Raw genomic sequence first — 27,364 nt, 5'->3', positions numbered from 1 at the left:
GACCTCCCACACTCCTGTGGGGGACATCGTGAGGACCCTTACCTAGCCGGTTGCAGGGGTTCCGCTTGAAAAGGGCCCTGAGCAGGCTCTGGGCCTCCGCGCTGAGGAACTGGGGCATGCCCAGCTTGGCTCTGGAAGGCAGAAGGAATGCAAATGTGAGACGCTGAGAGCAGAGAGAAGTACATTCTCTCCACTTCTGCAAGGCCTCTCTGCTTGCAAGGGGACGAACCCCAGACACTCAGCACTCTGGTGTCAGTCAGGTCCCATGATGCCTTGAAGGAGCAGGAAGACACCAAAGAGCTTCCGCTCGCTTACACGCTCACTCGTGCGACTAGCAGCTGGCTACTACCATCATCAAAACAGTAAGTGAGGAATTTTCTCAATGGCTAACAGATAACCCATTCAAAACACAGCGAATGACCAAAACAGCAAGACTGATTCCCTGAGTATCACCAGCATTTCACCAACATTTCAGTGGAAGTTACTTCCTAAAACAATTCTATTCTTTAAGCAAGAGAGACTATTAGTTAGGGTTACATTTGGCGGGTTCCTTCCAGGTACCCTGGGAACAGTGGCATTCTTATCTTCCCTAGGTGGGGCCGTTATAGAATTATAGAAGATGATTAGAGCATCCCAGGGGCCCTGCAGGAATGTTGGACCCTGGCGACCATGGACCTTACTGAGGACCATGGGACTGAGTGTGTGCTGACCCGTCCGTCAGCTTGGACAGGCGTGAATCCATGTGGGATTGTGGGAGGGGCTGGTCCAGCTTTAGTAAAAAAGTAAATCAAATTCCCATTAAAAGCCAGGGAACGCAGGGCGGTGGTGGCGCACACCTTTAATCCCAGCACTTGGGAGGCAGAGGCAGGCGGATTTCTGAGTTCAAGGCCAGCCTGGTCTACAGAGTGAGTTCCAGGACAGCCAGGGCTACACAGAGAAAAACCAAAAATAAAATAATAAAATAAAAGCCAAGGAACAGAGGCGTTCCCACAAGAACACTGGGTGCGGCTATGGGCGGCTACATGGAAATCACCATTGACTGAGTGCACACAGATCTGGAAGAGCTATAGGAGGATTCTGAACAATGAAAGCCTTTGTGATGTGTGCTTGAGGTAGAATAACCTCCAATCGTCTTTTAGTACATGTGCTAGGGAGAAACGTAACAAAAGGCTAGCCTTGCACTGCCTGATGCCTCCCAAGTTTAGTAATGCCCACGTATATTTCAGGACATCAAGGATCCTCATCCAGCTGGCACGGACCCCATCCATGGTTATTATGACTTAGAGCAGATGGTCCTACCCCAACACCACAGCTCCTACTCAACCCCAGCAGCCCACTTGCTCCGCAGCTATAAAGACAAAAGGCCAGTGTGCTCTGGAGGAGGTAGCCACACTCACTTGAGGATGAGCGCCATTGTTTCCTTCCTGTCCTTCCCCTGGAATGGCAGGGAGCCTGTGAGCATCTCGAACTGCAGAGCAAAAACAGAGCAGGTGAGTTGGTTCCTTCATCTCTAATCCCAATGACCAATGTGACACCAGCCACACGGTGAGGCCCCGGGGACCGTGGCCTCCAGGTTCCCCTTCTAGCTGGAGAGATTCATGAAGGATGGACGCGGTGGATGACTGTACCCCATGGGGTTGAGGGACCCCTTTCCCAAGTGGGTGCTCTAGAGAGCTGCAGCAGGAGAGGGGTCAGAAGAGGGGCGAGAGAAAGCCAGGGGCGGGAGGGAGGGAGGGAGGGAGGGAGGGAGGGAGGGAGGGAGGGAGGGAGAGCAGGAGCCCACCCACGCTGACCCCCGGCATGCTCTATATCTTCCTTGTGATGGAAAGGCTCCTGGTTACAGCCATCAATAACATCTGACGGAGACAGCACGGCACCCGGCACCGGCAGTCTCTCACACAGACTGCTGCACTAAAACAACACTGGCCAGGAAGGGAACAGAGATAAGGAGAGGCCCAGGGGCAGCCCTCACTGATCATGGGTTTCTTGCACAAACAGTGCTGATTCTGTGAGCTCCAGAGGCTGTGGCCTGGGATCCTACAGTCTCCATGATCCACCACCACCACCACCTGCCTCCACCCACCTCCCTGGGGCATTGCTGCGGTGACTGAGGAGGAGGATGGCCCTTCATTCATGTGAGACTCGAAAGCTCAGCACCACTGTGGGCACTCTTCAGTCCCGTCTATGTGAGGAGGCAGCGTCCTGGCTGGAGGGCTTTCACCGGTCACATCAAACCTGAGTGTCTTGATGTTTTCCCTGTGCCTGCCTGCCTGCCTGCCTCAGTCCCTGAACAATTTATCATCCAGCATCCTTCCTTTGCACTGTGAACGTCTTGGGAAACACAGGTACAAGGACCAAAACAATCACCTCAAAGCCATCATTCAAAGGCACACTGCGCGCGATCTCCTACAATACGAAACTTTCCAGAGTACTATAAAACTTCTGTACCATCATGTTACATGCGGATGAGCCGGCATACAACAAGGGATCTACTATTGGGCACTTAAGACGTCTCTAATTAGGGTTCTACTAACAGTGGACGTTAGACCAGGGCTTCTCAACCTGTGGGTCTCAACCACTTTGTGGGTAAATAACCCTTTGAAAGGGGTTGTATATATCAATGTCATAAAAAGTAGCAAAATTACAATTACGATACAATGTAGCAATGAGATAATTTTATGGGGGGGGGGCAATTAGGGGCATTAGGAAGACTGAGAGCTACTGTATCAAACCGAAGCAGAGTACCTGATAGTTTCCTAAGCTTGAGAAATGAGGTGGGTGACATTAATCTCTTTCTGCTGTGAAAAGCAGCCTGACAAAAGCAACTTGAGGAAAGAGGAGGAGTTCCCAGGCAGGGGAGGTATGAGGCAGGAGCATGACACGGCTCACGTTGTATCCACAGTCAGGAAGCAGAAGGAGATAAATGAGGGCACCTAGCTGGATTCGTCCTCTTTCCCTCTGTCCATGGATGGTGTGTCCAAATTTATGGAGGGCCACTCCTCCTCAGGCAAACCTCTCTGCAAACGCCCTCACAAACACACCCAGACCGTGTCTCCTAGGTTATTCCAAACCCAGACCAGTTGGCAGTGAGGACCAATCTCCACTGACAGGCCATCAAAGTGAAGGTATAAACTTGGAGAAATGAGGGGGTTACGAGTTTTCATCTTTTTTTTTTAAATTATTGTTTGACAGCTTCATACATCTACATAATGAATTTTAGTCATTCCACCTCCCACGTAAATGTGTCATGAGAGTGGGACTTAGATTGTTAGAAAGGAGGGTGTCGGCGGAAGAGGCCTGGCGGGGCATGGGGTGAGATACGTGTAGTTAACGAACACTGTCTCCTTTTAAAATCGAACAAACCCCTGCCGGTTCTGACATCTGCCGTTCACCCTGTCACGTTGAAGAACTTGCTGCCCCATCTTGTGTGCCAATTAAACCGAAGTGCACACGCACGATGTCAGGCTGCAGGCGGTAAACAAATGTATAACTAATAAAACCAAGAGCAACAGAGTCCAGATGAGGATTTAAAAATAGACAGACGTAATTAAAGTGACGAGGAGATGAGCAAGTCATCTGATAAATAGGATGAGCATTCAAAAGCTGATTATAGAAATTACCATCTCAAAATAGGCTGCCTGGGAGGGGAACTCTCTCTGCCTGGTTCTTCCTTCGAGTCTTCTATTCATAGTGCCCACGAAATCCCACTTCCAAGAAAGAGCGTGCGACCGTGTAGAATGAGAAAGATACTTCCCATCTCTGACCATTAAATCCATCCTGCAGAAATGGAACCCGTCTCCACATCCGGGAGTCACTACGCGGATCAGTGCAGCAGGACGATGTGCGGGGCCATCTGTTGAGCGCTTTCTTTCTGGCTTTTGACGGTGGCTGTGACCAGTGATGTCCACGTTCTCTGCTTGTATCTGCCCTTTCCCTCCCTTCCTACGTGTGCTTCACTTCCTTGTGGTTAGCTCGGCACAGCAGAAACCAATACAAGGCGCTTGTATAGCACTCCAAATGACTCTGTGAGATGCCAACCACCTTCACGTGAGCAGCCGCGATGGTCCCGGGATGAGGAGCCAGACCTCCCAACAGCAGTCTCAAAGCCCAGGGAGCAATTCCAGAGTTGGTAGTTTTAATTGCCATAGCTTTGGGCATTGATGCCACCTCATATAAGTCTGAGAGGTCAGGGAGACTGGTAGCTACCCCATATGCACAGGATGCCTGCCACAGAGTTTTGCATCCCCAATTCTCCGCGGGGCTTAGGTGGAGTCCTGCCTCATAGGGAGCTCTGAGGAACCCAAGGTCGGCATGAGATTAGCTGTCAGTACTCCGCTCCTACAGCCTTCTGGTACGGGCATGAGAAAACGCTCAAAGAGGGACCTTCACACAGGAGCCTACATTCACATTTACTTGGTAGATCAGCATGCTTAAGAAAAAAAAAAGATTTATAGCTAATACCCACTTATCAGTGAGTACATATCATACATGTCTTTCTGGGTCTGGGTTACCTCACTCAGGATGATATTTTCTAGTTCCATACATCTGCCTGCAAATATCATGGTGTCGTCCATGTTTTTAATAGCTGAATATCATTCCATTGTGTAGATGTACCACATTTTATTTATCCATTCTTCAGCTGGGGGACATCTAGGTTGTTTACAGTTTCTGGCTATTACGAATAAAGTCACTATGAACACGGGAGAGCATGTGTCCTGGTGGTATGATGGGACATCTTTTGGGTAGATGCCCAGGAGTGCGATAGCTGGATCTTGAGGTAGAACTATTCCCGATTTCGTGAGAGGTAACAAAATTAATCCTCAGAGTGGTTGTACAAGTTTGCACACCCACCGGAAATGAAGGAGTGTTCCCCTTGCTGCATATCCTTGCCAGCATGAGCTTTCCCTTGCGTTTTTGATCTTAGCCATTCTGACAGGTGTAAGATGGACCTTCAGGGTTGTTTTGATTTGCCTTTCCCTGATGACTAAGGATGTTGAACATTTCTTTAAGTGCTCTGTACCCCTTTTTAATTGAGTTATCTGGTCTGTTGTTGTTGAAAGTTCTTGTGTGTGTGTGTGTGTGTGTGTGTATGTGTGTGTGTGTGTGTGTGTGTGTGTGTGTGTGTGTGTTGGATATTAGATTAGTTCTTTGTTAGATATCGGGTTGATGGAGATATTTTCACATTCTGTAGGCTGTCATTTTGTCCTATTGATGGTGTTCTTTACCTTACAAAAGCTTTGCAGTTTCATGAGGTCCCACTTATCAATTATTGATCTTGGTGTCTGAACTATTGGCGTTCTGTTCAGTAATGTGTCTCCTGTGCTCATGTGTTCAAGACAGTTTCCCATTTTCTCGTCTGTTAGATTTAGTGTATCTGGTTTTACGTTAAGGTCTTTGATCCACTTGAACTTGAGTTTGGTGCAGGGTGATAGATATGGATCTATTTATATTCTTCTATATGCAGACATCCATTTAGACCAGCAACATTTGTTGAAAATTCTTTTATTCTGGTATTGGCTTCTTTGTCAAAAATCAAGTGTCCATGGGTGTGTGGGTTTATTTCTGGATCTTGGATTTGATTCCATTGATTAACCTATCTGGTTTTATGCCAATAACATGCAAGTTTTCTTACGACTGCTCTGTAGTACAGCTTGAAATCCGGGATGGTGGTATCTTCAGAAGTTCTTTCATTATACAGGATTATTTTATCTATCCTGGGCTCTTTGTTTTTCCATATGAAGTTAAGAATTACACTTTCAAAGTCTGTAAAGAATTGCATTGGAATTTTGATGATAATTGCATGGCTTGGGTAAACAGCCTTTTTCACTATGTTAATCCTACAGATCCACGACCACGGGAGATCGTTCCATCTTTTGATATATTCTTCAGTTCTTTCTTCATGAACTTGAAGTTCTCATCATACAAGGTTTTAACTTGCTTGGGTAGAGTTAGAACAAAATACTTTATATTATTTGTAATACGTTATATTATTTGTGGCTATTATAAAGGGTGTTGTCTCCCTAATTTCTTTCTCAGCCTGTTTATCACTTGTCTAAAGGGAGGTTATTTTGAAGTAATTTTATATCCAGCCACGTTGCTGGAGGTATTTATCAACTATAGGAGTTCTCCGGTAGAACATCTCTTATTGTGAGTTAAACCTCTCCAACTGGCTGACTGGAATACTCCAGAAGTTAGCAGCTTGAGTAGACACAGCCCAAATTTCTCAGCCTTGGGGCTGAGGACCCAAGTATTAGTGGCTACAGCTTGTTGAGGCTTCAAGACATAACTAGGGGCAAATTTGAAGCAAGGCTTTGGGGCCCACAGGCTGGAGGACGACAACCGGCTATGTCTATGGAAGTAGCATATTTGGGTGCACAGGACCATGTTTCTTACCCCATCTACTGAGGGTCTCACAGTCTCAGCCTCTTCTGCTGTTTAAAATGCCCAGGACAGATGTGGGGATATCTTTCAGACTCACTGTTTCCTCCTGCTCGGGGAAGAGACCAGGCCTTTCAAGCCCAGTTCCCCTCTAGTTTCCAGCATCCCCAGATCAAGCTAGGAGGAGGAATTCAGCTGGGTAGCAGCCACCCTTACAGAGGAGACCAGGGGACAAACCCTTACCATGAGCACACCGAAGGACCACCAGTCGGCACTCTGTGTGTGTCCACGCCGATTCACCACCTCGGGCGCCATGTATTCAATAGTCCCACAAAATGAATAGGCTCTCTTGTCATGATCAATGGCCTCCTTGCTCAAGCCAAAATCTAAACATAAGCACAGCACACAGCATGACCTGAGTCTCCGAGCCAGAGTCCCTGGGATCAGATCCAGTCCCAGATCCCCCGCACCCCACACACAACACTTCCCTCAAAGACTATGAGGTCTCTTGTACACAGCATTATTCAGGCTTAATGTGCTTCCAGAGGCCTGCGAGTCCCTGAGGCTAAGACCTACAGAGTGGAATTCTTGATAGATCCTTCAATACCAGCCCCAGCCCCAGCCCCAGCACCAGCCACCATGTGTCTAGTCAAGTAGCAAGGAGTTTTAGTTCTTAGCAGTGAACATGAATTTCCAGAGAGTGCTTCCCACGCATAAACATGAGGTGACTGCAGGTTGAGAGGCCCGTATGGAGAGAAATGAGGTGCAGCTTTTGCAGGAAAGAAGAAAGGAGGCATGGCTGGCACCGGCTTGGAAAGCAGGCCCCTGGTGAGGAGACTCAGTGGGTTGTAGTACTTGTGAAAATGAGGATGTGGCCAATGGGCAGCATAATGGTGGGTGCCCAAGTATAGCCCAGAACCCATGAACAGATTTTCTTATCGCATGAAGGGGACTTGAAGTACACAGTACAGTACAGTCTACAAGAATGAAGTAGGCTATTAACCATACGACCCAGATAACTTTACAGATCTCTATGTAGAAGAGAGTCTGGCTAGACCACAGGATGCTAGCCTGCTGGCCCTGCAGAAGAAGGGTCTCCTCTGGATGGGCGGAAGAACTAGGGGCCCAGGGGGACATCTTGAGTTTAGCCTTGAGGCTTAACAGCTCCAGAACAGTAAAGTGTTAAATCGTTCGTCTGTGGAGGAAGCCACTGGAAGGCGGTGTACGCATGGGATGTGATGGAATGTTCGCAGTTGGGTTCATTATATGAGTGCTACAAGGTCTGGATATAAACAAGGAGAGTAGCTGAGTTGTTACTGCCTGGGGAGACAAGGCTACAGGCACTGAGCAAGTGTCTGTGTCTGCTGGAGGGTGAGCGTGCACTCGAGTCTGTGTCTGCTGGAGGGTGAGCGTGCCCTCAGAGCCAATGGTGCTGAACAATGGTGCTGGAGGAGACGTCAGTGGGTGATCAGAGGACGCAATCTAGAAGTCTGACTGTCCGCTTGCTCTGAGCACCTATTTGAGAGGCCAGCAGAGCCAGGAGGGAGTCTAGGGTAAGGGATCAGAGGAAGTCTTCCACAGGTCTGAGAGGACCCCTGCTGTGTGCTCACATCAAGAAGGCCAGCACTTAGGTACAAAAGGATCCAGCCAGGTCAGAGTTGAAACAGGATGGGGAGGGGCTGTTAAAGAGATGGTCCGCAAGTTTATCAGGGCTGACAAGTGATAAAGGAAGATCAGGCTATCAGTTTGTTTTTGTTTGTTTGTTACCAACCTGTGATCTTAATATGTCCCTCTTCATCCAGGAGGATACTGAAAAAAAGGGTAAGAAAAAATATTTCAGAGAGGGGAAAAAAATGACTTAGAGTTCACAGTCTCTAGGCGTGTGGACTTCAGGGAAAAGCCCCATGCAGCTGAGAGGCCCTTGCCCAGGGCCTGGGCTTCTCGCATGGCTGCATCCTTGATAGGTTCTACTGTGGCAATCTGCATCCCATAGCCAGCACAGGAAGGGAGCCAACGGCCCTGAGCCTGAGGGAGGGGATATGGGTCTTGAACCTGTGGGGATACAGGAACACGTGTTCTGAGTCACCAGATTGGAACCCATGGGCCCCTTCCAAATATTAAAGTATGGGTTCTTAGATTTTCATTGACATCTGAAAAGTAAATTTCCTGACCCTGGGAGGCCCTTGATGTCCAGAGACCCTCTTCTAGACACCTCAGACTCTCGTGGGCCTGGTACCTGCACTTGGGACCAGTCCTGGCCTCTGGTCAGGGCCATGTACAGCCGAGGTTCAGCAAAGGGATTCCTGAGGCGTCAGAGGCTTCACCCTGGGATGGAACCTGGGCTAGTCCGGCGGTACCCACAGCCATTGGGTTCCTGGCCAGATTTCTAGTGAGCCTCAACATCATGAGCTGAGCTTTGGATTTGCTCTTCCTAGCTACCCTGAAGATGTAGAGTCTGCCCCATCTCAGGAGAGAAAGGAGGATGGACGGTCGTCGGTCGCTTTCCCTTGCACCCTAGGCTGAGAGGCCATGAGACCCTAGACACAGGGCTCCAACATGTCTACCTGTTTTTAATACTGTCATTAAATTCAGTTCCAAGGGATCCCATGAGGCACATTCCACCCCAGGGAAATGGGGTGTGTCAGGGGAATGGGGGCGTGGCAGGGGGTGGGGGCGTGGCTGTGGAGGAAGGAAACAATGCCCTAAGGGCTGGGAAAGTCACAGGCTTAGATTTCCACTCACAAGGGCTCTGAGCTTCACAGTCATAAAGAACTGGCAAGGGGGGAGTTGGCTGGGCAGAGGTGGCAGGGACAGTCACAGCTCTGCAGGCTGAACTCTGGTGATGGGCAGTGGTGCCCTCACTCAGCTGTGCCCTCAGCCACACATAAAGAGTACAGTTATTCTCTGTGTATCTGATCTGCCCCAGGGTTAAAGAACAGCCGGTGTTTCCTGGAGAGCTGTTATTCATTAAGATGACAGGTTATAATGAAAGAGGTAAATGTTTTCAGCTTTGCGTTTCAGTCATTCTGAGTCTTTGCCCAAAATTAAGTGACTTTGAAGATCTATTCCCAAACAACTCTAATTGGACCACAAAACCTTTTGTCTTTCTCCCGTGATTAGATGCTACTCTACAGCCTCAGGAGTATGTCGGCCTTCATGAATGATTGGGAGCCAGGGCCTTGACGCCCAGAAAGTCTGGCTCTGAGTATGCAGAAGTCTTCCATAGGGGGCCACGGCTGTGGGCACTGGTTTGTATAAGGTGCAGAACTCCATGGTGATTAATGTGAGAGAAACTTACAGTAAGCTTTGCATGAGCCCTGGGAACAGGCCAGGCTCGGTTATCTATCCCCTCCTGATCAGGGATCGATGAGAGGACACTATAGGAGCTGAGAGACATGATATTAAGCCTGTGCTGAGAGACATGATATTAAGCCTGTTCTGAGGTGTCATTCTGGCATCCGCTCTTGTTCAAGGAAGGGTCAGGTATACAAGCTCCCGCTCCCTGTGGGCTCCCGAAGATGGGCCTTCAGGATGGCTTGACCCTAGATTCATAGGATCAGCCAGTGATACCCTATTGATTGGGGGTTAATCAGAGCTCTATGCTGCACACACAAACAGGTGCTTTGCTCCACCAAACGCAGATGACAACCACGTCTTCAGGGTGGCAGCTGTCCTATCTCAGAATGTCCAGGTGGCGACACAAAGGAGGAACATCCATCCTGACCTGTGACCTCTTGGACTAGGGTAAGGCCTAGGGTTGTCCTGGTGGGATGCCTCCATTAGAGACGACTGTGGCTGAGGCCTCAGGGGTAGGATGATTCAGCCAGGGAAACTTTAAGGTTGGTCGGAGGAGCCTAAAACACACACCCACTAAGTCCGCACGCCTTAGTGTTAGCTCCTTGATCGGTTCTGCCACTGTGCAATGAAAACCAGGACCAGGAATCCCATGCCTTTGCAGGGAGGTTCCTGTTTTCATTTAGACTAATTAAACAGACAACTCTAGAAGTAAATACATTAAAGATTCCCAGCCTCAGATACACAGTGACCTGGGGACCCCGTGGTCATGACCCTCACTGTCTATCAGCTTGTCCCTCGGAGATCTAATCTAACTCATCGCCTAGTTAGCCATCTCAGAAAAGGCTAAGTGATCATGTCCCCAGCGCTTAGGGAGAGGTGGGTAAGCAAGAGGGACGAGGGTCTCGTGTGTCAGGGTTCCCGGTGGCAGAAGGCACTGAACTGAGAAGGGAGGGGTGTGCGCAGTCTCAGGTCCCACTTGCCTGGCCATCTTTGTATGCTGAAGAATGAGTGTGGCCTAAGCTTCCCACGGCAGACACTTCTACCATAACCAATGAAAGCCCCACATCCGCTGGGCACCATGCAGGCTAAGGAGGTGGCATCTGCTCAACCTTCTTAGAACTGCCCAGGACCCGCCCACGTGACACTGCGCCCAGCCCACGGTTGGGAGTGCACTTGGGTTTCAGGCACTGCCGTGGGCTGGCGGCAGATGTCTGAGGGGGCTGTGAACCGCCTCTCCTCATACTCACTTCTCCGGCTTCAGATCCCTGTAGATGATCCCCAGGCCGTGGAGGTGGTCCAGAGCCAGGGCCAGCTCAGCCAGGTAGAACTTGACATCCTCCTCCGTGAACATCACCTAGCAGGGTGGGAAAGGACCGTGGTTCAGCTTATCCTACGGCTGCTTGGTTCAAAGTTCTCCTCACGGAAACCAGGACTATCCCAGAATGCGTGTGTGGAGATGCTGGCTCTCCGGTGACACTTTCCTGCCACTCCTGAGCAAGGAGAGTTCTCACACTCACAGGTCACGCTGTCGTGGAGCTGATTTTCTCAGCCTTGTGAGCGGAACCTCAGTCCACCACCAACCTGCTCTAAACCGACAATGTACTGCTCAGGCCGCGTGCGACCCCCGGCTTCGGTCTTATGCCAGTGCTCTGGTGTGTGAATTCATGATGGGTATGGTGAGTCAAATAACCACTACAGAAAATAGGACTCCTGTTTCACTCTTTTCCCTCTCCTCTTTTGTACCCCCTGGGTGATGTGCAAGCCGACGGCTAGATCGGTGTGCCCAGAAGCGTGCATTCTGCCAAGTACAGTGTGCTGGTTGGAGAGAGTCCTTAAAACACTAGTGTACAATGCTCTGTCCTGTCTGGCCAGACTTCTGCAGTCATAGCAACAAAAAGGCAAATCCTTACATGAATATAGGCATGTGCATTCACAAGGATGTGTTTGCATGTAAGTGCAGAGAGGCCGGAGGTTTACCTCACGTGTCGACCTTGCTCACGCCCCACCTCATTTTTTGAGACAGGGAATCTCACCAAGCCCAGAGCTCACCAATTTGGCTAAGCCGGCTGGCCCTGTGATGTCGTGTCTCCATAGCCTGCATATGACCTCAGACCTTCCCAGGGCTGAGCTCACAGGGGTGTGCTGCCTGGCGCTTTAGACGGGTGGTAGAGATCCTAACTCAGGTCCTCATGCTTGCACAGGGGAAATACTCCATCCACAGGGCCCTCTCCCCAGGGGCCCTCACAAACCACTTTCACTTTTACTATGGAGACATTCATGCTGAGGAGACTGTAGTCCATATGGCCACTGAATCCTCTTTGAAAGCCGACACACAAAAACCCTACCTGCACACTGAATGTGGCTGGAGACCAGAGCTAAAATGGGTGATTTATAGGACTGTGTGGTGACTGTCACTACCCAAGCAGACAGGGCTCTCAGCTCCCAGTAAAGACACCTCCCCTAGGTCCTGCAAAGTGTCAGCTGATACCCCTGGGAGCTGGTCCTGGACTGTGAACTTCCTCTGCCTCCCAGCACTGTCCTAACCACATTCTATTTCCCAAGTGTCTCTCCTCCTTCCTCCCATGCTCTACACGATCTGCTATTTGTCTGGAGTTTAATGGAGGGTGGAGGAAAGGAGCGGGGAGCTTGAAAACCACTGTCACAGGCAAATCAAAAGTGCTCTGTAGGAAAGGTGTGAGGAGCTTTCCATCAGCACGCTGTCACGCCACTCTCTTGGGCCTTACAGAATCATTCAACTAAGATGACAAGAATGTCGTTGCCACAGACAGAATTCTGAACTTCCTCATCCCACAATGCTAGCTCGACGCTCCTCAAGTCTCGAGGGACACGGAACCTTCTCAGTGCCGACTCCGGAGAGTTCTTAACTCTGCAGCTGGGAGCCAAAGAAGCTCAGTCAGCCAGCCAAGCCCTGAGGAGACGCTCCCCGGGGTAAGCACATGGGGACCACTGTCCAGAACTGTGCCTTCCAAGGATGGGAAGCAAGATCAAATACAGTCACTCCCGCGTGCTACCGTGACCTGTTTCACCTGTCCTGTCTGGGGCAGCGGGCACAGACAGAGGACAATGCTCTGAGCTTCATTCATAGGAAGCTGGGAGGAGTCTGTGTGTAAGACCTTCTGAGGGTAAGCTATTGGCTGATGCAGCTGTGCAGATTTTGCTTTGTAGCTTAGGCCGACAGCAAACTCACAACCCTGCCTCAGTTTCCTGAGTGCTGGGGTTATGGGTGTGTGTAACCGTGGCTGGTTCTGTGAAAGCTTTTGAAAACTCGCATCCACCACGTCTTCATAAGACACCATATACCCCACCCACACCTGTCATCACACATACCCACGATCACACAGCACACGTCACGTACCACACACCACACATCACCACACTATCACATTACCCATCATACACATGATAACCGCCACGCCCAGCTCCCTTAATGCCCTTCCTTCCTATCTTCCTAGACAGAAAGTCACCTGGGGGTAGGGGAAGCTCACCTACCTCTTTGGAAAGCCTGGTGAAGAGGTCGCCTCCCCGCAGGAAGTCCAGGATCAGGTAGAGCTTGCCTTCGGTCTGAAAGGCTGTGGGAGGAGAATCACGATTGAGCAAACACGATTCCCTTTGGCCACTGATTCTCTCTTCTTCCCAAAGCCCAGTTTCTGGTTGGTTCACACAAGGCTGTTAATCTGTAGAGCCTGCCATCCATTCACTCAGACAGGCATAGCCAACCGGCTGAAGGTCAGCTGGCCGGGGACGGAGGCCAGCAGGAAAAGAGGGATGCTCCCCGTGGTCCTCCAGGGGAGGCCGCATGACTCAAAAGACTCAGAGAGAGGAATGTCTGAACAAACTCATGTTCACCATTGGCATCCGTCACAGCGGGTCTTATGGGCAGACACCATGCTCTAACTTTGCTCATGGAAGATAGTTCTGATAGATGGGAAGGACATTTCTTTTTCTTCCTGTGGAAGTACATCCTATACTCAGAGCACAAGAGGACCATTATGGAATTCCTCCACTCTATCAGCGTTCTAACCGCTTTACCCGCCTGACTATGTGTGTCAGAAGGGGTCCATGCTCCACGGGAATGCATTGGAAGTGACTCAGTCCACAGTGTACACATCTCCTAGCCAGGGCTTAACAAGGGCACACCGCAGACTGAGGGACCCATGAGCACATAAAGACCTGGAGAAAAGAGTCATACTATTATTGCTGTGACAGCCCAATGGGTCTGTCAGCAGTGGTGGCTAGGTCAACACCGCAGAGGGTCAGAAACCATGATGGTTAGGCTGGTATCAGGAAGCATCCTTCATTGGGCACCAGGTTTGATACACAGAGAACCGGGCCAGAGGGTCCTGCTATTTCTGTGTACTGAAAAGGTTTTTCACTTTCTAAAAGGTCCTGGGCCATTTGTTATAAATGCTGGCCATTTAGAAACAGGGCCCCTAACCAGAACACCTTTCGTTGGGGCTATGTGTACTGCAGAACATCTGTTTGGAAGGCTGTGCAAGACACCCAGTTCTTAACTTCCTCATAAAAACAGCCGCTCTGGTGCCTACTTTGGCAGTGCACACCCTGGAAAAGATGATCCTGAGAACATCAGCATGGCCCCTTTGTAGGGATGACATGCAAATCTGAGAAGTGTTCTGGGTTGTTTTGTTTAGTTTTCTTCTGTTTTTTGTTTGGTTGGTTGGTTTTAATAAAAGGACTTAATTGTCTTTTAAAAATGAAACACTTCAGACAGTGGCTCCAGGCTTTGCTCGATCACAGCCCAGGAGCAGCTAGGGCAGGAAGAGAGAGAGACAGAGAGAGAGAGACAGAGAGAGAGAGAGAGAGAGAGAGAGAGAGAGAGAGAGAGAGAGAGAGAGAGAAAATATATGTGTGTCAGGCAACCTTAGTGCCGCCAAGCTCTAAGCAATCACGGATGCCATGCCCGGAAGGCTGAGGCTTCCACAGGCCCTTCCGCCAACAAGAGCCAGCTTCTGTTCTTTCTGAAGGGTACGCCACATGACTCGCGGCCGGCCTGAGCTATTTTCTTGGTCTCTGGAAGTCTCCCCATTCCGCCGCAGGTGCATTCATGCCTTTGTTCCCCATTTATAGGAATCTGTGGTTTCGCAGGGGTTTCTTTGCATCCTGTATTCACAGGAACGTCTTAACAAGAAAAGGGTGCTGTGAAGCACACGACTGAGGGGCCATTAACTTATGGATTCTGCCTCCTGCCTCTCCCAAGAGGTACAAAGGCAGGGAACTGGTATTGAACAGAAAGGCAGGTCTGTGGTCTCTGAGAAGGAACTTCCTCTGAGCCTCACCAGACACAAACAGCAGCCTCTCAGGCAGTCTGAGGCTCATGGCACTCTACCTTGCCTTTCTTCAATTCCCTTTAAAGGCAGAGCTTAGAGGCCAACACGCTTTCTGCACAGCACCCTCGGGTGTGCCATCACGGCTCACCCAAGGTCAGGAGACCCAGTGCCAAGTTACCATGGTGACATCTCAAAGATGGGCAGCCCCACCTCACACAAAGTCTCTGGGACTTTTTTGAGAAAAACAAATAGGAAAGAGATTGATTGATTGATTGATTGATTGAGTGAGTGAGTGATTGATTCAGAAAATCAAATAGGAAAGACTGGGGATTTAAGGGAACTTTGTCTCCATACAAGACGGGATGCTGACATGGCGGGAATCTCCTTTTGAACTGATTATTATGTGTGTTTCCCCTGATGGATGACATCACCGTAAGGCCTCCTCAGATCATGTGGCGCTTACTGCACTTACCGTAATGCAGCTTGACGATGAAAGGGTGGTTCACCTCTGCCAGGATGTCTCTCTCCATCTTAGATCTGACCCGGTCTCGCACTGTACAACAAAAACCAAAGGTTTCCAGGATGTGAAGAGCGATCTCGAGGCTTGGATACACAGCAATGGACAAGCTAGCTCAGTCTCACGCACAGGAGACTTGGAGCAGTATAATGGCCGCTCTCCTCCTTCACTGGCTCTACAGTACATCTTGACACATTTGCTTCCTTGTTTCCAGATCTTTCTCTGCTTACCAGAAACATGAAAATGTTTTATAGACACCATGACACACACTTTCCGCGTAGGAGAACCTAGTCCTGTGCTTTTAGCATGAGGACCCTTCCTCACAGGCTTTAGTGTCCTGTCATCCTGTAGTGTCTCTGGCCTTCGTTCCATGTTTATCACTCCTCCTTCCATTTAAAGCTCTTACCTTCTTCAGCCTTGGGCCTTTCAACGTGTGTGTGTGTGTGTGTGTGTGTGTGTGTGTCTTTTCAGTGAACACTGTCTCACATTCAGACAAAAAAGAGGCTGGCAACCACTTGAGAGTAAGAACAATGCTAAGACCGCACCGGCTAACTGGTATACCCAGGAGGTAGCACCCAAGCGGCCTCTCTGAGGAATGGCTGAATATCTAGAATGCCCACAGTGACGAGTGCGTCATATGACATCGCTCTTCACTATTTAGAATGGCAATATACACACTTAAAGTGTTATTAAAGAAATCCTTCCCCAGGGATGCTATGATGATAATAAAGTAGACTATGACATCGTTCTCCACCTGTGATTTAGACCTAACTTATAGTCCTGGAAGTCAGCGTACTCGCCCTGAAGCTAGCATGCATTTTCTTCTCAGAGAGGAAATTATGTTTTGCTGACTGAGAAGGAAAACAGGGCCCTCCAGCCTGCTCTCTAAGAGAATAACTCATCCCATGCATGGACAGTCACTGCAATGCCAGGCGTGATTCTTAGTGACTGAGTGAGGGGTGGCTCTTTGGGAGGCATGGACATGAGCCAGAAGAGGGAATTGACCTAAGCAGGATATTGTTGGTAGAGCCTGCTTCTCGTGATGTTCTTGCTGTGGGAGGGGAGCGCTGACACACAGCTCCTCAGACACACATGCCTATAGGGCCAGGGTCATAAATGTTTCTCCCTCCCACTCGTCCCTGCCCACTGCTGTACCATCACCATTTCTTCATGCCGTCTGTGCTAGCATTTAGCATGCAAAGCTCAAGTTCTGCCTTCTAGAAGAGCCTGGTGGAGAGATACACAGAAGAGGGCAGCAGTGGGGACTGCCAGTGGGAAGCCAGCGAGTGTTGAGGGAAATGGAGGGACTGACAAGAACCTTACAAGAACAGCATGTCAAGAGGCTGCAGTGGGCAGGGCTAGCTGCTGACATGAAATATATAAGACAGACTCCAGGAAGGAGGCAGAACACACACATGGTGCAGAGCCATGGCTGGACCTGATTGAAATGCCTGTGGGGTATGTGACAGCATGGGGCATTGTGAGAGGCTGGTGCACAGTCCCAAAGACACTGAGCTAGCATGAGGAGGCAGACCAGAGAACCGAGACCAGGAACAGAACGTCCCACAGTAAGTGAGCGCTTATGGGAGCTGGCCCGCTAGCCTGGATGCTGAGAAATTATCTTGAAGGGAAGTCATAGGGTTGTCAGGAGGAGGCCACCTGCAGCCACAATGGGCGAGACGCTGAGACTGGCAGGAGGCTGGGTTACAGCTTTGCTAGCAATGCAGGTGTAAAGCCCCTGTCCCACACAGGGGTCAACTTGGGATGTACAAAATGATAGAGGCCCTTGATGGGGACCTCAGGTCAGGGGTATTGCTGTCTTATACCAGGATTTAGAGAGGACACACCCCATTGTGGAGAACACATGGAAGATGTCAGAAGATGTAGAACAATCCGGAAGTATGAGAGAAGCATGCTGCCCCACACTGGGCGGTCCCAGACCATCCACCGGCGGCGTGACGGCAGACATGAGGGAAAAGAAGGATCGTCAGAACCTTTGAAACCTCACTCTTCCTGGGGTCTGCAGCGGGACTGGACAAGTAGAACCTGAGAAGTCCACGCCTCTGCCGCGCCTTCGGAATGACTTTTACAAGTTTTGATATACTTTTCCTTTCTTGCTATATAGCCCAGGGTGGGCTTGATCTGATTTCCTTCCTTCAAGCTTTCAAAGCCTATATTTTCCATCAAAAGCCTTCACCCACCCGCTCTTGGAGAAGTAACCCGCCTTGATGCAGATTAAAAACTCCTGCTTATGCCAGACTGAGAGCACCTTTAACCCGCAGACTTCCCTGATGGTGCCCTGGAGACTCCAGAAGGGGTCTCTCCGCTGACCACGGCTCCCAGGAGAAAATCAACCATGAGGGATGAATAAGAAAGGGGGGTGCAGAGCTTTCTTACCTCCTTGGCCCCAAGACACGGATTCAGACTACAGAGGCAGGAGCGTGGTAAAAACCCGGGCTGGTTGATAAAAAACCAAGCTGAAACCTGTTTATTCAGTGAGAACATAGCTTGGCGGCAGTTAAAAAAAGACCAGAGGGAAGGGAATATTATGTTCTCAAAATAAAAAATGAGGGGAGACACTGATCATGAAGCAAGGCTCTGAGTCTCAGCAACCCAAATCACGGTAACATGGAAAGGGGAATCTCTCGTTCCTGCATCAGGGAGATTAAGGGCAGTTGCTGTGGACCCAGGGGTCCTTCTATATGTTGGACCAGGGCTGATTTTTCTGTTGGCCTCCACATCACCTGGATAGCGCTGTTACAACTATGCCCTCAGTCTCAGTAGAACACACATTTACTGTCATGCCTCCCGCCCCATGTCTCTTCATGATGCAAGAGTTTCTATACCAACGGCCTGGCCCTGTCCTCATGACTTAGGAAACATGGCCTGGTGAGAAAAGCGGCAGAGGAAAGGTTGCTCCACCATCTCACCGTGGCCTTAATCTGGTCTCCACCACCTGAAAACCCTCTAAAGTCACTATATCCCTAAGCTCACTCAGCCTGGATGAAGGACACCGTCCAGTACCCGATGAAGGACGCCATCTCCAGCTTTTGAAGGTTTAATTTGTAACAGAAAATGGTCTGTGAGCAGAGGAGTGCCCAGACATTTGGGAGTCAAAACTCTTTGCAGATAATTACTTGCTGCCCAAAGAAAAGAAGTCAGCAGGTGACTTCCTATGAGGAAGTGGGAAGGAGGCTGGAATGCTGGGGAGGGAGGGCACCCCATCAGCCTTGCCTCTACCACCTCTGTACAAGGTGGTTTGGGGAGAGCCTTGTAGCAGCTTTGCCCCCAATCTTCTCATTTGTAAAGTGGTATTACTCATACTCTCACCAGAAGTGGGGCACTTAAAACTTGTGATTGGAGCATGCCTTGCATGCCCCCTGCCTCCCAGGAATCTGAAATCAGCCAAATGGGAATCAAACGGCATCAATGAGTTAGCTTAGAAAGACAATCTGTTCAGATGCAGGCAAGCAACTGAAGCCGGGTTTCTGAATGAATCAATGTTTTAATGAAGCTAAGACAGAAACAAACACAGAAGTGCTGACAATTCTACTCTGGGGGATGGAAGGAATGTTGGGGGTAACTCCAGCCAGGGACTGTTTCAAGACATCGCAGTTGACACAAGTGTCAACAATACTCAGCTGTACTGGTCCCCAGATTCCTGTAGGCACCACGTGTGTCTGTGCTCCTCTCCCACGGCAAGAACATCACACGAAGCAGGCTCTACCAACAATATCCTGCTTAGGTCAATTCCCTCTTCTGACTCACGGCCATGCCTCCCAAAGAGCCACCCCTCACTCAGCCACCGAGAGTCACGCCTGGCATTGCAGTGACTGTCCATGCATGGGCCGAGTTACTCTTAGAGAGCTGGCTGGAGGGCACTGTTTTCCTTCTCAATCAGCAGAACATGATTTCCTTCTGAGAAGAAAACGCATGCTAGCTTCAGGGCGAGAACACTGACTTCTAGGACTATAAGTTACGTCTAAATCACAGGTGGAAGACCACGTCAAATTAGTCCTGCGATGAAATACCATGAGCCAACAATTGCTTCCACACTCAGAGTTGGCTACAGGGACCCGGTCACCACAAGCCATCATTACGCCCACTGATCACTTAGGACCATTCACGGAGGAAGCACAGCGTTCTCCCTAAGCAGATGGCAGCTCCCACTCTGCACAGTTGCCTGCGGTGAGCCTGAAGCCTACTGTACCTTTTGCCCTCCTGGAAACATCTCCAGATCAGTTGACGCCCATGGAGAAAAAGAGCAGAGAGGCTTCCTGAAAGTTTGTGTGCCAGCAACACTCCGAGTCACCAAAAGTCTGACTTTTATACACACTAGCTGGAGGAAGGCACCTATGAACCACCTTGGCTCAGAGGGTGTGGGGTTTCCCAGGTGACATGGCCACTGGAGTCAGTTGGCTGCAGCCCCGTGCCCAGTGTCCTACTCTAACCGGTGTACTAAGCAATCTCCGCACTGGCAATGAACAGATACAGGAGGGAGGTTTAAGACTCTCAAGCTCAGGCCTTCTGTGAAGCCCAAGCTGCAGCTAGAAATGTACTAGAAAGCCACTGTCACACTCGATGCAGAACATCACTATGGCTGGTAACCATGCCCAGTTACCAGCTCTCGAACTGCACAGAAGAGATCAGGTGCATTTAACGTTGGGACTCATGCTGGGGAATGCGTTTCTGGGCAGAAGATTCACTCAATCAATTCTTCCATTACTGAGTGAGATGCCAAACTCCAGGGCTCCCTATATTTAAAGCACGTAATAGGAAACTATTTCTCACAGTTCCTTTACATGTCACAAAACTCTGCTAAATACAACAACACAAAAAAAATCTATAATGGTCCTTAAGGAACACTATCCTGTCACAAGGTGGGGGTGGGCCTGGGAAGAGGGTGGACCTTAGCTGGGTCAGCAGGCAAGAGCACACACCAGAGGGCCCCTTTCTCTCCCAGCCATGGCATGCTTAGCATCCCTGTAGAAACTGCTTGTCACCTTGGTGATGGAAGGAGAGGCAGCACCCACCCCACCCAACACTCCTCCTAAGAACTCTTATCCTCCTCCTTGTCAGATCCTGAGGACTCCGGCTGACAGCAGTCCCCCCTCCTGCATACATGGCCATCCCTGCACTGTAGAGAAACAATCTAAAGTTTCAAAAAAAAACGGTCCCACAAGCCCCAAACCCCTTTTCATCTCTTCCTTTTCAAATGACTTCGCTATTCAACTGAGTTCCAGTCCCCTCTGGGGACTGTACTAGCACAGTCCCTGACTGGCAGGAGGAGGACTCACCGAGGGTGTTACAGACACACCTCTCCCCGCTGCGCTCTTACAGTCAGCTGGCAAGCTGCAAGCTGGGGGTAAGATGGAGAGGGAAAGGAACTGCGTGTCAGAGTAGATACGGAGATTGGAAGTAAAACCAATTTGAATGCTCTTTGGTGTAGACTCTCCACCCAGCCTGGAGCAAGAAGCCCATGTGGGGAGAGTAGGATGAGCCCAGTGGAGCACAAGGGAGACAGGAGTCCACTCTACAGCCACCACGTAAGACAGAATCGCATCTGTGACCACCACACACACACACACACACACACACACAAACAAACACACATGCGCACACATACACTTACACAAACACACACATACACATAACACACATGCACATGTACACACATACACTTACACAAACACACATGCACACACATACACACACATATACACACATACACATACAAATACACATGCGCACACATACACTTAAACACACACACATACACACACAAACACACACATGCACGCGCGCGCGCGCGCGCGCGCGCACACACACACACATACACACACAAACACACACATGCATATGCGCGCACACACACACACAAACACACACACATACACAAATACACATGCGGGCACACACACACACACACACAAACTACTCTGTGAGGCTCCTCCATTTTCTCTTAAGAAAGAAACCCAATTGAATTTCTGGGGGAAATCCAGTTTTTAGTGATGGTCCATTACGGAAAGCCAAAGTGGTGTGGAATATAAAACAATGTTTGATTTTAGCTGACTTTGGAAGGAACACAAGGACATGAATTTTTTTTCATTCCTTTTTCCCATGTGGATCATTCTCATGATATGGAAGTAACTGCACATCATCAGACATGCTGTTCTGGAGTACTTGCTTTTTAAAAAGCTGTAAGACACCCGGTGCGAGGAGTTTTGTTGCTGAAAATTTGAAATACAATTCGTGGGGAAGAAAATAAAAGTTGTCTGTAATTTGGTAACTAGAAAGAGATTTTGTTTACATGCCCATATTATTCTTGCTGGGGAAGACATGAAAGTGTGTGTGTGTGTGTGTGTATTTGTATGTGTTTGTATATGTCTGTGTGTAAGTGTATATAGGTGTTCAGTGTCCATGTGATATTGAATGCATATATGTATATATTTATGTGTATATGTGTGCATGTGTTATATGTGTATACTTTGTGTGTGTGTGCGTGTGTACATTTAACACAAGCTTGGGGCACTTACTACGATCATCCAGAAAATTCAGTCTTATGTACTACTTTTTTTTTTCCTTTGGTTTTTTTGAGACAGGGTTTCTCTGTGTAGCCCTGGCTGTCCTGGAACTCACTCTGTAGACCAGGCTGGCCTCAAACTCAGAAATCCGCCTGCCTCTGCCTCCCAGAGTGCTGGGATTAAAGGCGTGCGCCACCATCGCCAGGTACATGCACTACTTAAAACGGGATTGGGAGGCTTTTCTCAAGAGCACTTCAGCTTGGGCTACAAACTGCCTCAAAGGCCCATCATACAAGGAAAACAGTTCTAAATTATATAATGGCTGTAGAAGTGACAGGCTGGACGTCCTGCTTCTCTCTGACGGAGCACAGGGCTAGTGAGGGCTTCACAGAGAGCACAGCTTCCTGGTCCTCCATGCCTGTGCATGCAGCAGCACAGGCCGAGCTCCTAGGACCCTCCTCAGTGGCTCCCCCTTCACTCTGCTTACCTCCATCCCAGAGCTGGGGCGGAGGGCGAGGGGGCTTCTCTTGATTATCAACCTCCTGGATTAGGAAATGACTAAGTGGTTACTGTAGCTCCGTCCAGGTGAATCTGGAAGAGCATTTCCAGGCACAATGGGGCTCTGACTTAATGGACAGATTAACCCCACGGCAGAGTCTCGATTTGGTGGCATTACTGGAATGTGAATGGTAGGAGGCGTGGCCTAACTGGAGAGCATAGGTACCTGGGGTGTGTCTGTGCTGTGGCTATGGTAGGAGGCGTGGCCTAACTGGAGAGCATAGGTACCTGGGGTGTGTCTGTGCTGTGGCTATGGTAGGAGGCGTGGCCTAACTGGAGAGCGTCAGTACCTGGGGTGTGTCTGTGCTCTGGCTGCTTCTGGTCCCTGCCCCCTTTTTCTGCCTCCCATTGTCCCAGAAATGAAGAGGATCCTCCGGACACTCCTGTTACTGCCACACTCTGCCAAACCACGTGAAGCCAAACAGCCCGGGACTTCTGAAACCTGAGCCCTTCCCTTCCTTCTTTCTGTCAAGCTTCCATCACAGGACTGCAGAGGGAACTGAGGTATGGGATAGGAAGGACAGAAATGGCACCACCGTTAGGTGTCACTTTAAGACCAGAAAAGCTAAACGTGGAGTCAAGCAGAAAGTGGGATGGAGTTGTGTGGCCATCAAGACCGATACAGTCCTCAGGCTGAGCACCAATGACATCAGCGGTGGCTGTCACCTACCTTCCTCTGCCTTCGGTTACAAGAGGGCACCTGATCTGGATCTGAGAGGAATTAGTGTTGGACCCTTTCCATTTTAAAAGTCCTAAAAGTCCAGGCCCATGAAGAATTCAAGCTAACCTCTCTTCTAGAGCCACAGATGCCAACAACCGCATCTGTGAGTCAGTGCCCTGTTTGGTTTCTGCGGCTGTGCTATGACCTAAAGGAACTACAGGAGGAAAGGGTTGATGTGGCTTTACTCCTCCTCCATCCCTACAGGAAGCCAGGGCAGGAACCTGGAGGCAGGAGCTGACGCAGAGCCCACGGAAGAGTCTGGTTTGTTCTTAGGCAACCCAGGACCACTGACCCAGGGGTGACACCAACCCCAAAGGGCTGGGCCCTCCTTCAAGCAGTGGTTACCAAGAGCATGCCCCCACAAACTCGCCTACCGATAAGTCTCATGGGGGCATTTTCTCAGGTGAGGTTTCCTCCTCACACACAGGGTTTAATGTCTGTTTCTCTGAGACAATCCTTAGTAAGGAGTTTATTTTATTAAATATTGGATGGAGTTGTTTCCTATGCGTTTCTTAGCCAGAAAGAACAATTCTTTAACATATTTTGGGGAAAAATTTTGGACTCGCTCATCATAATCAACAGCTAGCTGCACCAACATCATACCGCCCATAACCTCTGTCAGCTCTAAGAAAGAAGCCTTCAGTTACAGAGCCGAACCATCTGTGGATAACCCGCGGTCCAGGTTCTGCTCCTTCATGGCCACGAGCCACTTGTCAGTGTATATAGTAGCCTTCCCTAGAAACACTCAGAGGACAGATCTCTGCCCAGGCTGGCAGAAGTCCTCAGTATTTGCATTTTCTAACCACTGGCCAACCCAATGTATCTCTTTTATGGAAAATAATTGCCAATTCTCAAGTTAGGCCTTAGATCTCACATATCTGCTGAACCCCAGAGCCATCTCCCTTGGAAGAATTTTTCTTACCTGAAGATGTTTACAGCCTACAGAGACTTTGTCCATACATCTCTCGCCCTAGCTTACTGGTTATATATGGTGCTTGAAAATATACTTTATCTCCCCAGTTAGGGGTCGAGGGAGCTGAAGGCACAGAATAACACATCCTTTGGGTCCTCTGTCACCAAGGTCAATACATGATAGGACCTAAAAGTTCCGAGTGCCCCGTGACATCTTTTGAATCCCCAGGGCCTAAGCATGAGCTCCCATGCTCCAGCTAGATCAGCAGCTAGTCAAGGCTGCACCTGTACAAGGCAGTACACATCGCTAACGAGCCACTGTCATGTCACGCCCATGCTGGTGTGGACCTTGTGACGATGTCACTAACAAGCTGCTGTCCTATCGTGTCCATGCTAGTGTGAACTTTGTGCTGGAGGCAGGGACCTTGGATTCCCCCTTGGGGACAGATGAAGAGGATGATCAGAAGAAACCAGGTCTGAGTGAGCCCAGTCCGACAGGTCCCTGTGTCGAATGCTTACACCTCGCTGGGAGGACAGCACACCAGAGGCTAGCGTGCCAGAAGGGAGACCCAAACAGATCGGACTGCACCAGACATACAAGCTACTCCTATTTGAACTCTTCGAATTCAAATAGATTGGTCTTCGAGTTTCTGTGATGAAACCCCATGACCAAAGCAAGTCGAGGAGGAAAGGGTTTATTTGGCTTACGCTTCCACATCACAGTCTGCCGTCAAAGGAAGTCAGGACGGGAACTCAAACAAGGCAGGAAAGAGGAGCAGGAGCTGATGTGGAGGCCATGGACGGGTGCTGCTAACTAGCCTGCTCAGCCTACTTTCTCACAGAGCCCAGGAAGTTAGTGCTTTACTGCATGTCTAACCCCCAGTCACTGGGCAACGAGGGAGCCTAGAACATTTGCGGGTCAAGCCTTTGTGAAACCAAGCAATCCAGTGTGCCAGGAGCCACAGTGGAACAAACGGCTTACATCTCGCTGCTCATTGTCCACATGGTCCCTGCAACGGAACATATGTAGAGCATTCCTTACACAACGACTTCTCCTCTGAGAACTGAAGAAACTTGCGGGGATACTTACAGCACCCGGGAATGGTCCAGAGCTTATTACCAACCAGGGATCAATTGCCTAGTGCCCCCCTCTGGAAGCGGTTCCTGAAACCATGAAGACCAAGCAGGGAGAGCATCCTCCTCAAACTCCCAAGAAGACTGCGGTGATGTAGCTCAGAGGCAATTGGCCCCTCCCAGGACCCTTACCTTTCAAGGTGGCTTTCTTCAGGACCTTCATGGCGTAGAGCTGACCAGCGTCCGATCCTGTGACCTTCCTCACCAAGAACACCTAAGGAACAGGAAACACAGTGGCTGTCTGTGGTGTTTGCTTTAATTGTTGACTGGATACACCCTAGAGTCGCCTGAAGAGCCCATGAAGGACTGCCTACATTGGGTTCACCTGTAAGGGTGTCTAACCGACATGGGAAGAGCAAGGCCATTATGGGTGGCATGTTCACAGGCAGGAGGTGCTGCACTGTGTGGGAGTGGAGGAGCCGACTGAGAATGAGCAGCAGGCTAGCAAGGGCTGGAGAGATGGCTCAGTGGATAAGAGCACCGACTACTCTTCCCAAGGTCATGAGTTCAAATCCCAGCACCCACATGGTGGCTCACAACCATCCATAAAGAGATCTGATGCCCTCTTCTGGTGACTGACGACAGCTGCAGCGTACTTAGATATAACAAATAAATAAATCTTTAAAAAAAAAAAAAACAAGTGAGCGATCATGCATCCGTTCCTCTTGATTGGATAGGACGTGACCGCCTGTCTCAATCTCCTGCCGCTGTAACTGCCCTGCAGTACTGTGCTGTGGAACTATGAGAACATCTTTAGAAGCCCTTTATCAGATGAAATAGGACTCGATCTTAAAGGATTCGACAAGGGGCTATGAAGGATCCTCTAATCCTTCGTAGGATGCCATTCCTACAAAGGGAATGTAGGCTATCTCCAGCACTTAGACTGCCAAACCTCTGGGCAGAGCGCCATCCTGCATCCAGTCTGGGTACCAGAAGGGAGACCCAAACAGATCAGACTGCACCAGACACACTAGCTACTCCTATCTGAACTCTCCGTACCCAGATTGGTCTTCAAGTTTCTGTGATGAAACACCATGACCAAAGCAAGTCGGGGAGGAAAGGATTTATTTGGCTTACACTTCCACATCACAGTCCACCATCAAAGGAAGTCAGGACAGGAACTCAAACAAGGCAGGAGCTGATGCGGAGGCCACGGAGGGGTGCTGCTATGCTTGCTACCCAGGGCCTGCTCAGCCTGCTTTCTTACAGAACCCAGGACCTCCAGCCCAGGGTAGGAGCCGGCAGCAATGGACTAGCCTACCCCACCCCACCCCAATCACTAAGAAAATGTCCTACAGGTTTGCATTCAGCCTTATCTTATGGAGGCATTTTTTCAATTGAGGTTCCCTCCTCTCAGATAATTCTAGCTTTGTGTCGAGATGACATGAGACAAGCCAGGACAAGATCCTAGCTGTGGGCAGCAGAAGCTCACAGACAGGTTTTGTTTCATTTTGTTTTGTTTTGTTTTGTTTTTTCCTGCTGGCCCTTAAGCACACTCCTGTAGGCATTTAACATTCTTTTGATGCAAGAACTAATCAACAAAAACAAAAGATACCGGAGACAGGGTGAACTTAAGGCGAGATTGCTGATTTTTTGAAAGAAATAATAACGAAGAAAAATGCTAAGCGTGAAAAGGAACGTTCCACGCATGAACAAAGCAATGATTTCCTAAAAGAATGTTTCCACTGATGTAAGCCCTGCTGGGTGGCAGAACCCACGCGGGCACCCTGGGCTGTGGTGCCGCTGTGGGCAGAGGGACGGACTTTCCCTTAAAAGGATCTGTTATATTTCCCCTTCCCAATGGCTATCCTTGTGCCCAGCCCTCCTGCATGCACTTGGGGGTCTTTTAGCTCCATGCAGACTCTAGAGAACCCACACTGGCCAAGGATGCAGCACCATCATGAGCATCTCTGTAACAGCGGTCGCAGAAGGAATGCGTGTTCCCTTAGCCACATGGTAGATTAGTCCCCACTCTCTTGGTTCTGTCACAAACAAGGAGAATGTTCAGGAACCTGCA

At 49.6% G+C, this 27,364-nt stretch overlaps 1 protein-coding gene and 1 long non-coding RNA gene across 3 annotated transcripts in view; one reads left to right on the top strand and one right to left on the bottom strand.

The window, feature by feature from the left end:
- Positions 1 to 27,364, bottom strand: part of Rps6ka2 (ribosomal protein S6 kinase A2) — a 233,631-nt gene that overhangs the window by 48,014 nt on the left and 158,253 nt on the right. For both annotated transcript variants that reach the window (XM_052169909.1, XM_052169908.1), the window contains exons 3-10: positions 25,480 to 25,561; positions 15,454 to 15,534; positions 13,186 to 13,265; positions 10,923 to 11,029; positions 8,150 to 8,187; positions 6,622 to 6,764; positions 1,398 to 1,468; positions 43 to 131 (exon numbers count right to left, since the gene is read on the bottom strand). In XM_052169909.1, coding sequence (XP_052025869.1) covers positions 43 to 131; positions 1,398 to 1,468; positions 6,622 to 6,764; positions 8,150 to 8,187; positions 10,923 to 11,029; positions 13,186 to 13,265; positions 15,454 to 15,534; positions 25,480 to 25,510 — 640 coding nt within the window. In that variant the 5' untranslated portion in view covers positions 25,511 to 25,561. The remainder of the gene's footprint in view (positions 1 to 42; positions 132 to 1,397; positions 1,469 to 6,621; positions 6,765 to 8,149; positions 8,188 to 10,922; positions 11,030 to 13,185; positions 13,266 to 15,453; positions 15,535 to 25,479; positions 25,562 to 27,364) is intronic.
- LOC127674081 (uncharacterized) lies at positions 207 to 4,698 on the top strand. The gene is made up of 3 exons (XR_007975281.1): positions 207 to 362; positions 1,227 to 1,490; positions 1,999 to 4,698. It is a non-coding gene; the product is annotated as an uncharacterized LOC127674081 (long non-coding RNA).

This window comes from Apodemus sylvaticus, chromosome 23, assembly GCF_947179515.1.
Source record: "Apodemus sylvaticus chromosome 23, mApoSyl1.1, whole genome shotgun sequence".
In the NCBI taxonomy this organism is placed as follows: domain Eukaryota; kingdom Metazoa; phylum Chordata; class Mammalia; order Rodentia; family Muridae; genus Apodemus; species Apodemus sylvaticus.
The sequence above is the reverse complement of the archived record's forward strand: the minus strand, read 5'-3'. Positions and strand labels throughout refer to the sequence as shown.